The 11,282-nt window shown below is 58.1% G+C and overlaps 1 protein-coding gene across 6 annotated transcripts; it reads left to right on the forward strand.

Annotated features, from left to right (window-relative positions):
* The first annotated feature begins 6,049 nt into the window (after positions 1-6,049).
* CIRBP (cold inducible RNA binding protein) lies at positions 6,050-11,282 on the forward strand. Of its 6 annotated transcripts, none has more exons than XM_031604186.2 (8): positions 6,050-6,208; positions 6,780-6,888; positions 6,961-7,067; positions 7,992-8,130; positions 8,221-8,305; positions 8,435-8,502; positions 8,924-10,946; positions 11,121-11,282. In XM_031604186.2, exons 2-7 carry the CDS (start codon positions 6,786-6,788, stop codon positions 8,938-8,940), a joined length of 519 nt encoding a protein of 172 aa, XP_031460046.1. In that variant the 5' UTR covers positions 6,050-6,208; positions 6,780-6,785; the 3' UTR covers positions 8,941-10,946; positions 11,121-11,282. The 6 variants fall into 6 exon arrangements, with proteins under 6 accessions (XP_031460046.1, XP_031460048.1, XP_031460047.1 ...); XM_031604188.2 differs by having other exon boundaries at positions 10,840-10,946; XM_031604187.2 differs by having other exon boundaries at positions 8,438-8,502.

The following is an 11,282-nucleotide window of genomic DNA, read 5'->3' on the forward strand; positions in this document are numbered from 1 at the left end:
CGGGGCCGTCAACCCCTGGGGGGGAAACTGAGGCACGAGCAGTGATTCATCCCACAGCAGACAGTCACTCGAGGACAGGAGCAGAGCTTGCACTGCTTCTGACTGCGCACAGCGGCACGGCTTGCACCATTGCACGCGTGTGGCCGCGTGCTTGCACGCTCAGCACCACCCACCCGCCCCCAGCACTCACCCTTTGCGCAGGGCGTGCGGTGTGTATGGGGTGGGGTGGGGGGGCAGCTCCCGCAAGCGCACCGCGCTGCGCCAGCACCGCCCGCACGGTGAGGGGACGCGGGGATACGGGGTGCTGCGCGCTGAGCTGCTCGGCACGGCAAGGCAGCGGCGTCACGCAGCAGCGCCGCGCAGGATCGGTGCCGTGCGCGTAGCGTGGCTGCCCTCTGCTGCCACCGGCACGGCAGTGCTCAGCACCCACGGGCGCGGGGGCCACGCGGGGCGGCAGGGCCGGCTGGGGACGGGGATGCGGAGAGACCCCCGGGTGGGGGGCAGCGGGATGGACGGAGCGCGGCGTTTGGGGGCTGAGCGGCAATGGGTGCGGAGCGGAGCCCTGCAGTAACCCGTGGGTGCCGTGGTGGGCACCCCCACCCCCCCCACGTGCCCACCCCCCCCACGTGCCCACCCCCTCCCGCGCCCCATAGGCACTGCCCACCCACATGGGGGCTTGGGGTGCGTGGAGCTGTGCAGGACCGCAGGCCCGGTTCCCACCCCCTCCCCTGCCGCCCCCCCCCCCCATCAGCACGGTGTCTGCAGCGAGCCCTGCGCGGTATGGGGGGGGGGGGGGGCGGCGAGCGCAGGAGCCGTGGGCGTTAAAACAGGAACCGCACCCCCGCTTCCCGGATCTCGCTTTTCTTTTTTTGTTTGTATTTTTTTTTTTTTTCTTTCCAAAACACGAACGGTGCAGAAGGGGAAGGAGGCGTTGGGGGGGGGGGGGAGGAAGAGCAGCCCCCAGGGCCCCCTCTGGCCGCGGCCTTCGGATGCTGCTGGCCCCGCAGAGCTGAGGCCGACACAACTCATCACAGTGCTGACACCGCTGCCTCCCTTCAGCCTGCTCGCATCTCCCAGCGTCGCCCGGCGCGTTCCTTTCCTGCCTTCTTTGTGTTCCCCCCCCCTCGCCAATACACGCACCCCCCCTCATCCCAGCTCTCCGTGCAGCACTGGGGGCTGGGGAGGGGAAGGGGCGGCTCCGGTTTGCATCCTTTCCATCCCAGCGGGCTGCATTCAGCAGAAACGCCCCGCGGGTGCCCCCCACCCGCTGCCTGCCCCCCCCCCCCCCTTTCCCCGCAGGCTCCCGGCCCCCCCTTCCCTTTTGTCTACAGAACCGCCCATGCTGAACAATAGCAGCCCCCCGCCGCTTCCCGTCCGCTGTCGATGGGGTGCGGAGCAGCTCCCCCCCCCCATGCCCCGCAGGCAGCCATGTAGGGGCAGCAGCACGGTGCCGGGGGGGGGGAGCGGGCTGCAGGAATGCGTACAGGCAAGGAGGGGCCCCTCCCCGCGTCGTCCCCCCCCCCCCCGCCCAGCTGCGCTGGGATCGCCCGGCAGCTGGGAGGGGATTTAGCGGCATCGCTGCTGCTCGTTTGTGCGGCTTTTAAAGCGGGGCTGCGGTCGTGGCTCTCGGCCTGGGGGCTTCCCGAGGGTCCCTTCTGCTCTCAGATGGGTGGGGGCCTCTCTGCCTGCCCTCCCCCCCCCCCCCCTTCCTCAGCCCGCGGCATTGCGAAGCGGTTGACGTCGCGGTGCCGGCGTGCTGGGGCAGCACCGGGCTGCTCTGTTGGCCGCCCGCGGCTTTGGAGCGCTTCGGGGGCTCGGGGGGTGGGTGAAGGATTTCCAGCTTGCAGCAGGGAGCTTTGTGCCCACGAGGAGCTGAACCATGGGGGTGCATCCCCTCGTTCTCCATCGGCTCGCTGCTGGGGGCTGTTCCCCTCCCGGGGGGGGGGGGGATGGATCATAGGCAATGTGCAGGAGGTGGTTTAAGGGGGTCGGGTTGTGAGGTGCGCCGGGTGGGTGGGTGCTCAGCTCCCCGCTGTCGCCCGTGGGGAGCTCAGCCCAGAGCCGAGCATCCCTGCGGGTTCACACCTGGCCCCGTCGCAGGGCCCCAGCCCCATTATCCGGCTGCGTGAGAAAGCCCCCACCTTGGCCGCGGGGGAAGGCAGAGCGGGGAGGCCCCGTGAATTGGTCCTTTGAAGCAGCCTCCCCTCCTGCCAAGCGCCAGCTGCGGGCGGACGGCCTCACAAAGCGCCGGCTTTAGCACCAAGGTAACGGCGCAGCGGGGCGAGGGGCGCCGGGGCCAGGACCACCCCCCCCGCACTGCCCTCCTCATCCGGGTCGCCGTGCAATGGCACGGTGCGGGACGGGCCGGCAGCTGCAAAGACAAAGGGCCGAGGCGGAGCGGAGCTGCGGGGTTCCCATCCCGCACCCCGGTGGCGGTGCGTCCGACCGTGCCGCTGCCTGCCCTCCCGCACCGGGAGGGGGGAACTTCCCAACCAGTTTTCCTGCCTAAAGTGGGGGGGGAAGACGTAGCCGCATGCCTGGGCGCTGCGGGGAGAAAGTGACCCAGACAGACAGGAATCCGAGCTGCGCTGCTCGGGGAGGGTTTGGGTTACAGCTTGGGTTCCAGCCCGGCTGCGGAGCGGGGGCTGCGAGGGGGTCGGTGCGGGATGAGCTCATGTGGGATCTGCGGGGCAGCTGAGCTTTGGGGTGGGTTCGTGTTTTGCAGTGGGGAGGGCTGCAGAATGGGAGCACGGGGTGACCGTACGGGCATCCAGCAGCTGAACGAGGCGGTGTTTTGGGCAGGGTTTTGTGCGTGGGGAGCATCGCAGTGAGCGGCGCTGCTGCCCCGATCCACGCGGGGCCAACGGTGGCACGGAGGGAAGCGTCCTAGAGCCGTTTTTGGAGGGCGCTGCTGGCAGCCTGTCCTCGGGCAGCATCTCGCTGCAAACGCTCTCTCAGCCGATGATTTATGAGGGTTTACATAACGGAGAGGAGCCCTCAGCACGGCGAGGCGGCCCCGTGCGCTGCTTGGAGCACAGCGGGTGTCCCAGGAGCGCTGCAGGGATGGGATGGGGCTGCTGGGAGCTCGCGTTGCAGCCCGGGGCCATCGGCTCCATCAGGGAGGTTTTTTGTGTGCGCTGCAGCGCTCGCGTTCGGTTGTTCCTAAATTTCCTCTGTTTGGGCAGGAGTTGCTGCTGTGACAACAAAGGGCTGAGCTTTCTGTCATCTGTCTGAGGGGTGCAGACCGGTTCTGATAAAGCAGCATCTCGGAGCTGCACCATTGACGTCGTTGCCGTGGTTACCGTTGTCCCGACCTCATCCCAGGTGTGGGGGCATCCAGCATCACAGGGCCGGGGCTCTGCTCCACGTGCTGCATTCTCAGCTCTTTCCTTTGCAGCTCCGTTTTCCCACTCGATGTCCTGCTCCCATCCCTGCTGCAGTGCCGGGCAGATCCTCTGGGGCCGTGGTTCCATAAACTGAGGCCCTGCATGGGGTGGGTTGTTTGCTGCAGGGCTGCTTGGTGAGGGTGGGAGAATGCACGAGGTGGAGGGGAAGAGCAGAGCCTGGAGCAGCGTGTCCATCTCACAGCACTCTGGATCCCCCAGCAGCAGGGACCCCCACAGCACTGTGTGCCAACCCAGAGCTTGTGCTGGAGCCCCGATCCCTTTTGCTGCTGTGCTCTCACACGGTGAGTCCCAGTCCCAGTAAATCACAGAGGGAAACGCAGCAGCAATGCTCCTTGCCATGGCAACGGTAGGATTGCATCAGGGCTTTTTTTCTTGTTCCTTTTTTTTTTTTTTGTCTGAACTGCAAAACTGGATAAGCAACTCCCTGAGGGACAGTAGTAAGAAAGAAGGGAATATTTTTGTCCCGTGGGCTTTGGGGCTGGAGCTGTGTGTGCAGAACCAGCGCAGTGTTTTGCTCTGTGCTGATGATGGGAGTGGAAATGGCCCTGGGGGGCCCCGCGCATGGGGAGGGCTTTGTGTGCTCCCCCAGAGGGTCTGGTGGGGGGACCCTGCCTCACATCCTCCCATTTCCCTCCTGCCTTGTGCTCCCAGCAGGAACACAGAGTGGAGGTTCAGCTCGGGGTGGGCAGGGGGCCCTTGGCTTGGAAGGTGCTCTGCAGAGCAGAGTGAACAGAGCCATGTGGACATTTTTGTTCCCTCTGCGGTCCTGCTGTTGCATAAGTCAGAGCTGTGCTGCAGGGCTCTGGGTGTCCATCCAGGCTCCTTCCCACCCTCACAAGGGCCACATCAGCGTGGCACTGAAGGCTGATGTGCTGCCTTTGGGATGTGAGTATCATTTATACCACATTTGGTTCCATTGTGTCGCTGGAAGATAGAAAAAAAATGGATGAGACCAACACGGGCAGGAGGAAGGCTGCAGAATGCAACAGATGTGAGAGTCCCTCTGTCCTCCTGTGCTTCATCACCTCGCAGTGTCCTTGTTGTGCCAAGGAGTGTTTGGGGACACTGAGCAGGGATGTGCTGGTGCCAGCTGCTGCTGCAGGGAGGTTGGCTCTGGTGACACACACACACACACACGTTACATCTCATCACACAATTAGCTGCCTTAACAAGCTGCGAAATCTGCCGGGCGCCGCTTGCAGAGCTGCTCCCAGTGCTGCTTTTGGCTGCAGCCCCGCAATGCGAGCTGAGGCTTCTCTACTGCACGGCTCAGAGCAGGGCAGCCTCGTGCCCGGGTCAGAGGGAACAAGTAGATCTGGAGCAGGAGAAACCTCTGGAGAGCAGCAGATCTGGGGCAACACGGGTGATCTCACCTTGCTTAAAGGAGCAGCTCTGCTAATGCCAAAGGAAGGACACCATCAGCATTGTGTCCTCTGCTTTTTGGGGGACGAATCCTCTGCCAGGAGAGCCACGGGCCCTGAATACCATTGCATCCCACAGCTCTCGGTGCTGGGGGGGCCGGAATACACCCACAGCAAAACAGCTCCATGTATCAAGGTCACTGTATCCACCTCATCAGAGTGCTGGTGTTAACGTGTCACTCATTAAAGCACAACGCTGAGCTCAGGGCTGTGCTGAAGGGCACAGAGCGCAGCTGTGACCCCACAGAGCTGCTTAGAAAAACTGCAGGTTACACAGCTTCGTGCTGCTGCTGTTCTCAGCGTCACCTTTTCTAACTGTTGCTCCAATGCTTTCCAAGTGTTGGAACTTCTCCTTTTCCCTCACAGCGCACCGGATGCGTTTCACAGATGTGTAAAACCCCCTCTGACCAAGGGCTCTTCTTCCACCACTTCTCCTCTGGGCCGCAGCTGTGCTGGGAAGCTCTGTGGAATCCTTTTCAGCCCCCAGCACAGCGTTGCTGTCGGTGGCACAGAGCTCTTCCTGCTGCTGTAGGGAAGCCGTACTGCAAAGAAACACCAGGGCGGGCGCTTATTAAACGTTTCAGTGGAAAAAGGGGACAAGGTTGAAATCTGGTTTAAAAACACGATCGTTTTCTGCACAAACCACCGCCGTGAGGAGCCGAGGCCTCGCACAGCCCAGGCCCTGGGCCGCCTCCAGGCCAGGCCGCAGCGGGACGTCGGGCCGCTGAGCGCCGAGGTGTGAAGGCCTGGCTTCCTCACACAGCGCTGAGGGCCGGGCCGCCCCGCTGCCTCCCTCAGGGATGGGAAAGAGGAACGGCGTCTCGAACACGGCGGCCCCGGGCCGTGTCCACGCAGACCGCGCTCGCTGCCCAAGATGGCGGCCGCCCCCTCAGGCGCCCCTTTGTCTGCAGCCACCGCATTGCTGCGAAGGGCGCGAAACTGGGGCAGCGGAGCCACGCCCATTCGGCGTGCCGGCCGCCAGGGGGCGGGGCGTGGGAGGCTGGCGACCAATCAGAGGCTTCCACTTCCTTCTTCCTCACAGGGGCTCCCGCGGCCAACGGGCTCGGCGCTCTCAGCCAATCAGCGCCGCGCTCCACGCCCCACCCACGCGTGGGAGGAGGCGCCGCCGGGGTTTTGTTCGCGCTCCCTCCTCCCATCGCTCCTCATGAATATTAACAGCCCGCGGTCCAATCAGGTGGCGGCGCAGCGGCGGCGCTTTGGTGGCGTCAGTCGCCCCGCCCCTCGGTGAGGACAAATCTGCATATTCATGAGGAGGGCGGGACCGGGCGCGGGAGTATATAAGCCGCCGCCCCGCCAGCCGCCGCGTTCGTCGCTCTGAGGCTTTGAAGTGCGGTGTGGTTTCTGCAGTTCCGCACACCGGTAAGCGCCCGCCGAGGCGCGGGCTGCGGTTTGCCGTGCGGGGGGGGGAGGGGGTCGGCGCGGGGCAGCGAGGGCACCGCGTCCCCGGTGTCGGCGGGTCCGGTCTGCGCCTCGGCCCGGAGCGGGGCGGCCGCGCGCCGCCAGGCCTCGTTTGGCTGCGGGGAGCGCGGGACGGCCGCCCGGTTTGGCGTCTGCTGGGAGGAGCGGGCCGGAGGAGCGCCGAGGGGCGCCTCGGAAACAAAATGGCGACGGGCCTCAGCCGTGCAAAATGGCGGCGGGAGGGAGGAGGGGCGTCGGACTGCGCATGCGCCGGGGGGCGGGGTGGGTGAGGGGCGGGGGTCCCGCGCCGGGCGGGGGTCGGCGTGGCGGGGGCCCCCCTGTGGGGGCGCGCATGCGCGCTGCCGGCGGCGCGGCTCCGCGGAGCGCCCTCTGCCGGGCGGGAGGACTCGGGCCGGCGGTGCTCGCGGCGATCGGAGCGCGTTCGGCGGCAGCGGGCGGAGCCGGAGCGGCGGTTCGGGCTTCGGGGAAACGCTCGGCGGAGCTGCTGACCGAAGGCTGGTTGATTTCGCAGGTGACGATGGCATCAGATGAGGGCAAGCTGTTCGTCGGAGGGCTGAGCTTTGACACCAACGAGCAGTCGCTGGAGCAGGTGTTCTCCAAGTACGGGCAGATCTCTGAAGGTGAGGGCAGGGCTGGGCTTGGCTGGGCTCTGCTGGGCTGCGGTGGCTGACGGCAGCTGTTCTCTCCTCCAGTGGTGGTGGTGAAAGACAGAGAAACGCAGAGGTCCAGAGGCTTCGGCTTTGTGACATTTGAAAACATAGACGATGCGAAGGATGCCATGATGGCCATGAATGGGAAGGTAAGCTGGTTCTGCAGCAGCTGTTTGTTCCCACTTAAGAATCATAGGATTGTAGAACGGCCTGGGTTGAAAAGGACCCCAGTGCTCATCTGATTTCAACCCCCTGCTGTGTGCAGGGTTGCAGACCAGGCTGCCCAGAGCCACATCCAGCCTGGCCTTGAATGCCTGCAGGGATGGGGCATCCACAGCCTCCTTGGGTAACCAAAAAGCAGTGAGATGAGCTTGGTAGGTGTGCTTCTGTTTGAAGCCGCCAGGAAGAAGATAAGTACTGGAGTCCTTCCAAAGAAACAGCTGAGAAGGATACAGAGCAACGTGGCTTAGTGAAATCCTGCTGTGTTACTGCATTCTGAAAAAGGCTGAGGTTATAATCACAGAAACATAGAATGGTTTGGGTTGGAAGGGACCTCAAGGATCGTGAAGCTCCAACCCCCTGCCACACGCAGGGCCACCAACCTCCCCATTTCATAGCAGCCCAGGCTGCCCAGGGCCCCATCCAACCTGGCCTTGAACACCTCCAGGGATGGACAGGGCATCCACAGCCTCTCTGGGCAGCTGTTCCAGCACCTCACCACTCTCACAGCAAACAGCTTCCCCCTGACATCCAACCTCAATCTTCCCTCCTTCAACTTAAAATTGTTTCCCCTCGTCCTGCTGTTATCTCCCCTTTCAAAGAGTTGGCTCCCCTCCTGTTTACTGGCTCCCTTTAGGCACTGAAAGGCTGCAATGAGGTCACCCTGCAGCCTTCTTTTCAAGAGTGGCTTTGTAATGCTTGAGAATCCATCTGTATGTGTCGTCAGCTCAGTTGCAGCATTGAAGAAAACCAGTCCACACTGGTATTGAAATTCTGGTGTTGCTTCACTGGGAGCCAAGCTGTGCACCGTGCTGTGCAGTGTGCACGAGCTGATGTGTTTTTCTGGTTGTTAGTCTGTAGATGGCCGTCAGATCAGAGTTGATCAAGCTGGAAAATCATCAGAGAACAGATCCCGAGGCTACAGAGGGGGATCCACCGGGGGCAGGGGCTTCTTCCGTGGGGGCAGAGGTCGGGGCCGTGGCTTCTCCAGAGGTGAGCACACGTTGGGATTGCCCTGCTGGGGATGGGGGTGGTGTTGGTCAGGGTGCTGGAGGAGAAACCATAACATGGTGTCTGTTCCAGGAGGTGGAGACAGAGGCTACGGCGGGAGCAGATTTGACTCCAGAAGTGGAGGATATAATGGTTCCAGAGACTACTATAATAGCAGGTAATGCTATTGCAACTGCTAGCCTAGCTTGTTCCAGAGCTCTCCGTGTCTGTTGCCTGGCAGACAGCAATGCCAGCAGGCTGCAGAAGCTGCTGAGCAAATATAAAGCGCATGAATGTTTTCCAACAGCAGGAGTCAAGGAGGATATGGAGACAGGTCTTCAGGAGGGTCCTACAGAGACAGCTACGACAGTTACGGTAAGTCCTGGTTCAAATGGGAGCGATGTGTACGTTGCTGTAGGAACTCTCTAAACCTTCTGACCCTGTTCTGAAGTCTGGAAATGCTCTGAGGCTCAGCTTTGGACTGTGCCCCTTTTCCGTTCTTGCCCGTAAAGAAACCAATCTGTCAGGCTTTGGATGTGGTTGTGCCGTTTAAAATTTCTAATTTGTAATGCATGTGTAGGAGTTGCTTGGATCTAAAGGCAAAGCAAGTTTTTAAATACGTTCTTGGAGCTTGAGACTAAGCCAAAACTCGGAAGCCCTAACAAACTGCATTCAAGGGTGGGGGAGTTCTCTGACACGGTAGCGCAGTAGCTTCTGGAATAATGCAAGGGAGTAAAATGCTGGAACTTGTCTATGCTTCAGTGCCTTTACAATTGTGCCTGCTTCTTGTCCTCAGCTACACACAACGAGTAAAAATCCTTCCTGACTCAAGATCGTCCTTCCAATGGCTGTATTTATAAAGATTTTTGGAGCTTCGCTGAAATCGTTATTGTGTAGTACATCTACTTGTATTTTCACTTTTGTAGTATTATCAGTTCTAATCTTGTCAAACACAGCCTGACAGCTTCTGATACGAGATGGTCTGATTAGACTTTTCTTTGAGAAAGCTCTGCTTTCGAGTGTTTTTAATCTTTTTTGAAAGCACTTCAGATTTTATTTTACACTTCATGATGAGCCAAGGTGTTTTTTCTTTTTTTAAAGTCGTGAAGTTGGGGCCCCAATTCAGTTTCTTTTGAGATAGAAAGGACCTTTAATTCAACGTTCACTAGAAGCTGAACAAGCTGTGGACTTTTTTTTTTTTTTTAAGTGCATTACCTTCGTCTTTTGTAACATTCCTTTAGTGTAGCAAGGTAGGAATGCAGCCTGGGTACAAATTGGAAGGCAAACCACCTTGATATATCTAAAGAGAAACTTGCTTGTATGTTCAACCTGCATAACGGTATTTTTACTGTTGTAATGATGTAAATTACCCAGAAATAGACTTGCAAACTTACCATAAAAGAGGTTCTTGAAAATGTTTATTTATATTGTCCTTTTTTACTGGAAGAAATATGCATATTCCATTGATATTGTATTTGAAGTGGTAAAGGATTCTTGTATACAGTTTTCTTTGGCTTTACGAAGCCTATTAAAAGACCGTCTGAAATGAACTCTGCTCCTGACATTGACATTTCATTGCACAACACAGTCCTTGAAGACGAACAGTGTGTGTAGAAGATGCCAGAGGAGAGGAGAAGACTTAGCAGTAGTGTAAGAGCAAAGCAGACGTACCGAACAGTTGCTAGAATTTAATCTTAACCTGGTCTTGACATGTGAACTTAACCGACTGTGCTTTCACATAACAGTGCAACTGTAGGGGCAAAGCACTGGCAGCACAGTGTGTGCCTTTGGGTGTTGGAATGCTTGGTGACAGCTGAGGGAACGCCAGTGTTAGAGAGGAGAAGTGATGTTTCCTTATAATACTGAAGTATCCTGCAAAGCTGTAGTGAAGAATTAGTCCTTTGGTAACTGGACTAGTTACTGGAGTGTTAATGGTAGGTAAATTGCCGTAATTAGCTAGCTTTGTCATTGCCTTACAAGTTCTAAGAATTCTTTGCTAGCATATGGAAACTGCAGTGTCCTTGGAGAAAAGAAGTGTTGTGCCTCCAACAGAAACCTCTGAGACGAAAGCTGCTCTCTTGGCTAGTTCATATGTGGAAATAGTCCTGTAATTCGAGGTAACTCCTTTTGCTCATGTCCGCATCCTTCCTCTTGTTGAGAGCTCATTTGAAAGTCTAATGTACCTGTGAAATATTCCTTTGACAATTTTGGTCAGCCGATGGACAAATTTTAACCCATGCCGTATGCAACCTTTGGCTTGTGGCACAACTTCAGTTCCACAGATCAGAGTTGGGCATGCAGTCATGTCTTGCTAGTAGGTACGGAAGCAAGATGGGAAACCGAATTCCCTGACTCGATATGTGTTCATCTATTGAGAATCTTTCTAGACTTCATTAAGTTGCTCACTTTAATTGTAGCTTTCTTTGCCATCCTACTTGTTGCCATTAACTTTTTCCCATAGCCCACACTTCCTAAGCAGCCATGTCAAAGTGGTTAACTCTCTGCTTAGGGATCCAATGATACATTGGCTGGCATATCAAAGGCATCAGCCAGCCCTGGAACAGTTTTCCCAGACTGTGCTTCTGTGATGTGATGGGTTCAGCGAATGGCTTGTGAAACCCTCGTATCTGATGTGACCTGTGTTGGGGGAGGGGGGTGGCAATGTGAAACCCTCTGTTTGATACCATTATTAATGCACTTCTGCTTTGGCAGGCTGAAGAGAAGATGGACACTGGGCTCGGAAGCTGACTGTGGGGGTTCTGAGGAAGGGGAGTGGTGCTACCAGGAAAGCAGAACCCAGACCTGAGTTTGCAAACCAGGTAAACGTCCCATTGCAGCCCCCATCCCTCAGTGTGGTGGCGTTTCCTGAACCAAAACTAAGGCTCTGTTTTCTAATTTGAGAGTACTGAGCTGTGGTGGTGAAACTTCGGTGGCTGTTGGATGAAAATGGACACAACTCAGCCTTTAAAATGACTGTTTTCATTTTATTTCAGCAATGAACTGCTGTGGAGAAGACCCGAGAAGGAAGGACAGCATTGAGTGGAGTGGAGATGATGAAGGGCTTTGAGCAGAGTCGTTGCTGATGTTTATAAGTAAATGGAATGAGCAGGGAAGCCAACTAAGCTAGAATAAAACATCACAGTGTGAAAATAGAA

This window comes from Phasianus colchicus, chromosome 28, assembly GCF_987193195.1.
Source record: "Phasianus colchicus chromosome 28, bPhaCol1.hap1.1, whole genome shotgun sequence".
NCBI lineage: Eukaryota > Metazoa > Chordata > Aves > Galliformes > Phasianidae > Phasianus > Phasianus colchicus.

Bases quoted from the DNA above. Each gene is read 5' to 3' on its own strand.
- CIRBP (XM_031604184.2), top strand. From the start codon at position 6,786: ATGGCATCAGATGAGGGCAAGCTGTTCGTCGGAGGGCTGAGCTTTGAC. The intron at 7,068-7,991 runs GTAAGCTGGTTC...TCTGGTTGTTAG, and splicing joins TGATGGCCATGAATGGGAAG to TCTGTAGATGGCCGTCAGAT. The intron at 8,131-8,220 runs GTGAGCACACGT...TGTCTGTTCCAG, and splicing joins GGGCCGTGGCTTCTCCAGAG to GAGGTGGAGACAGAGGCTAC.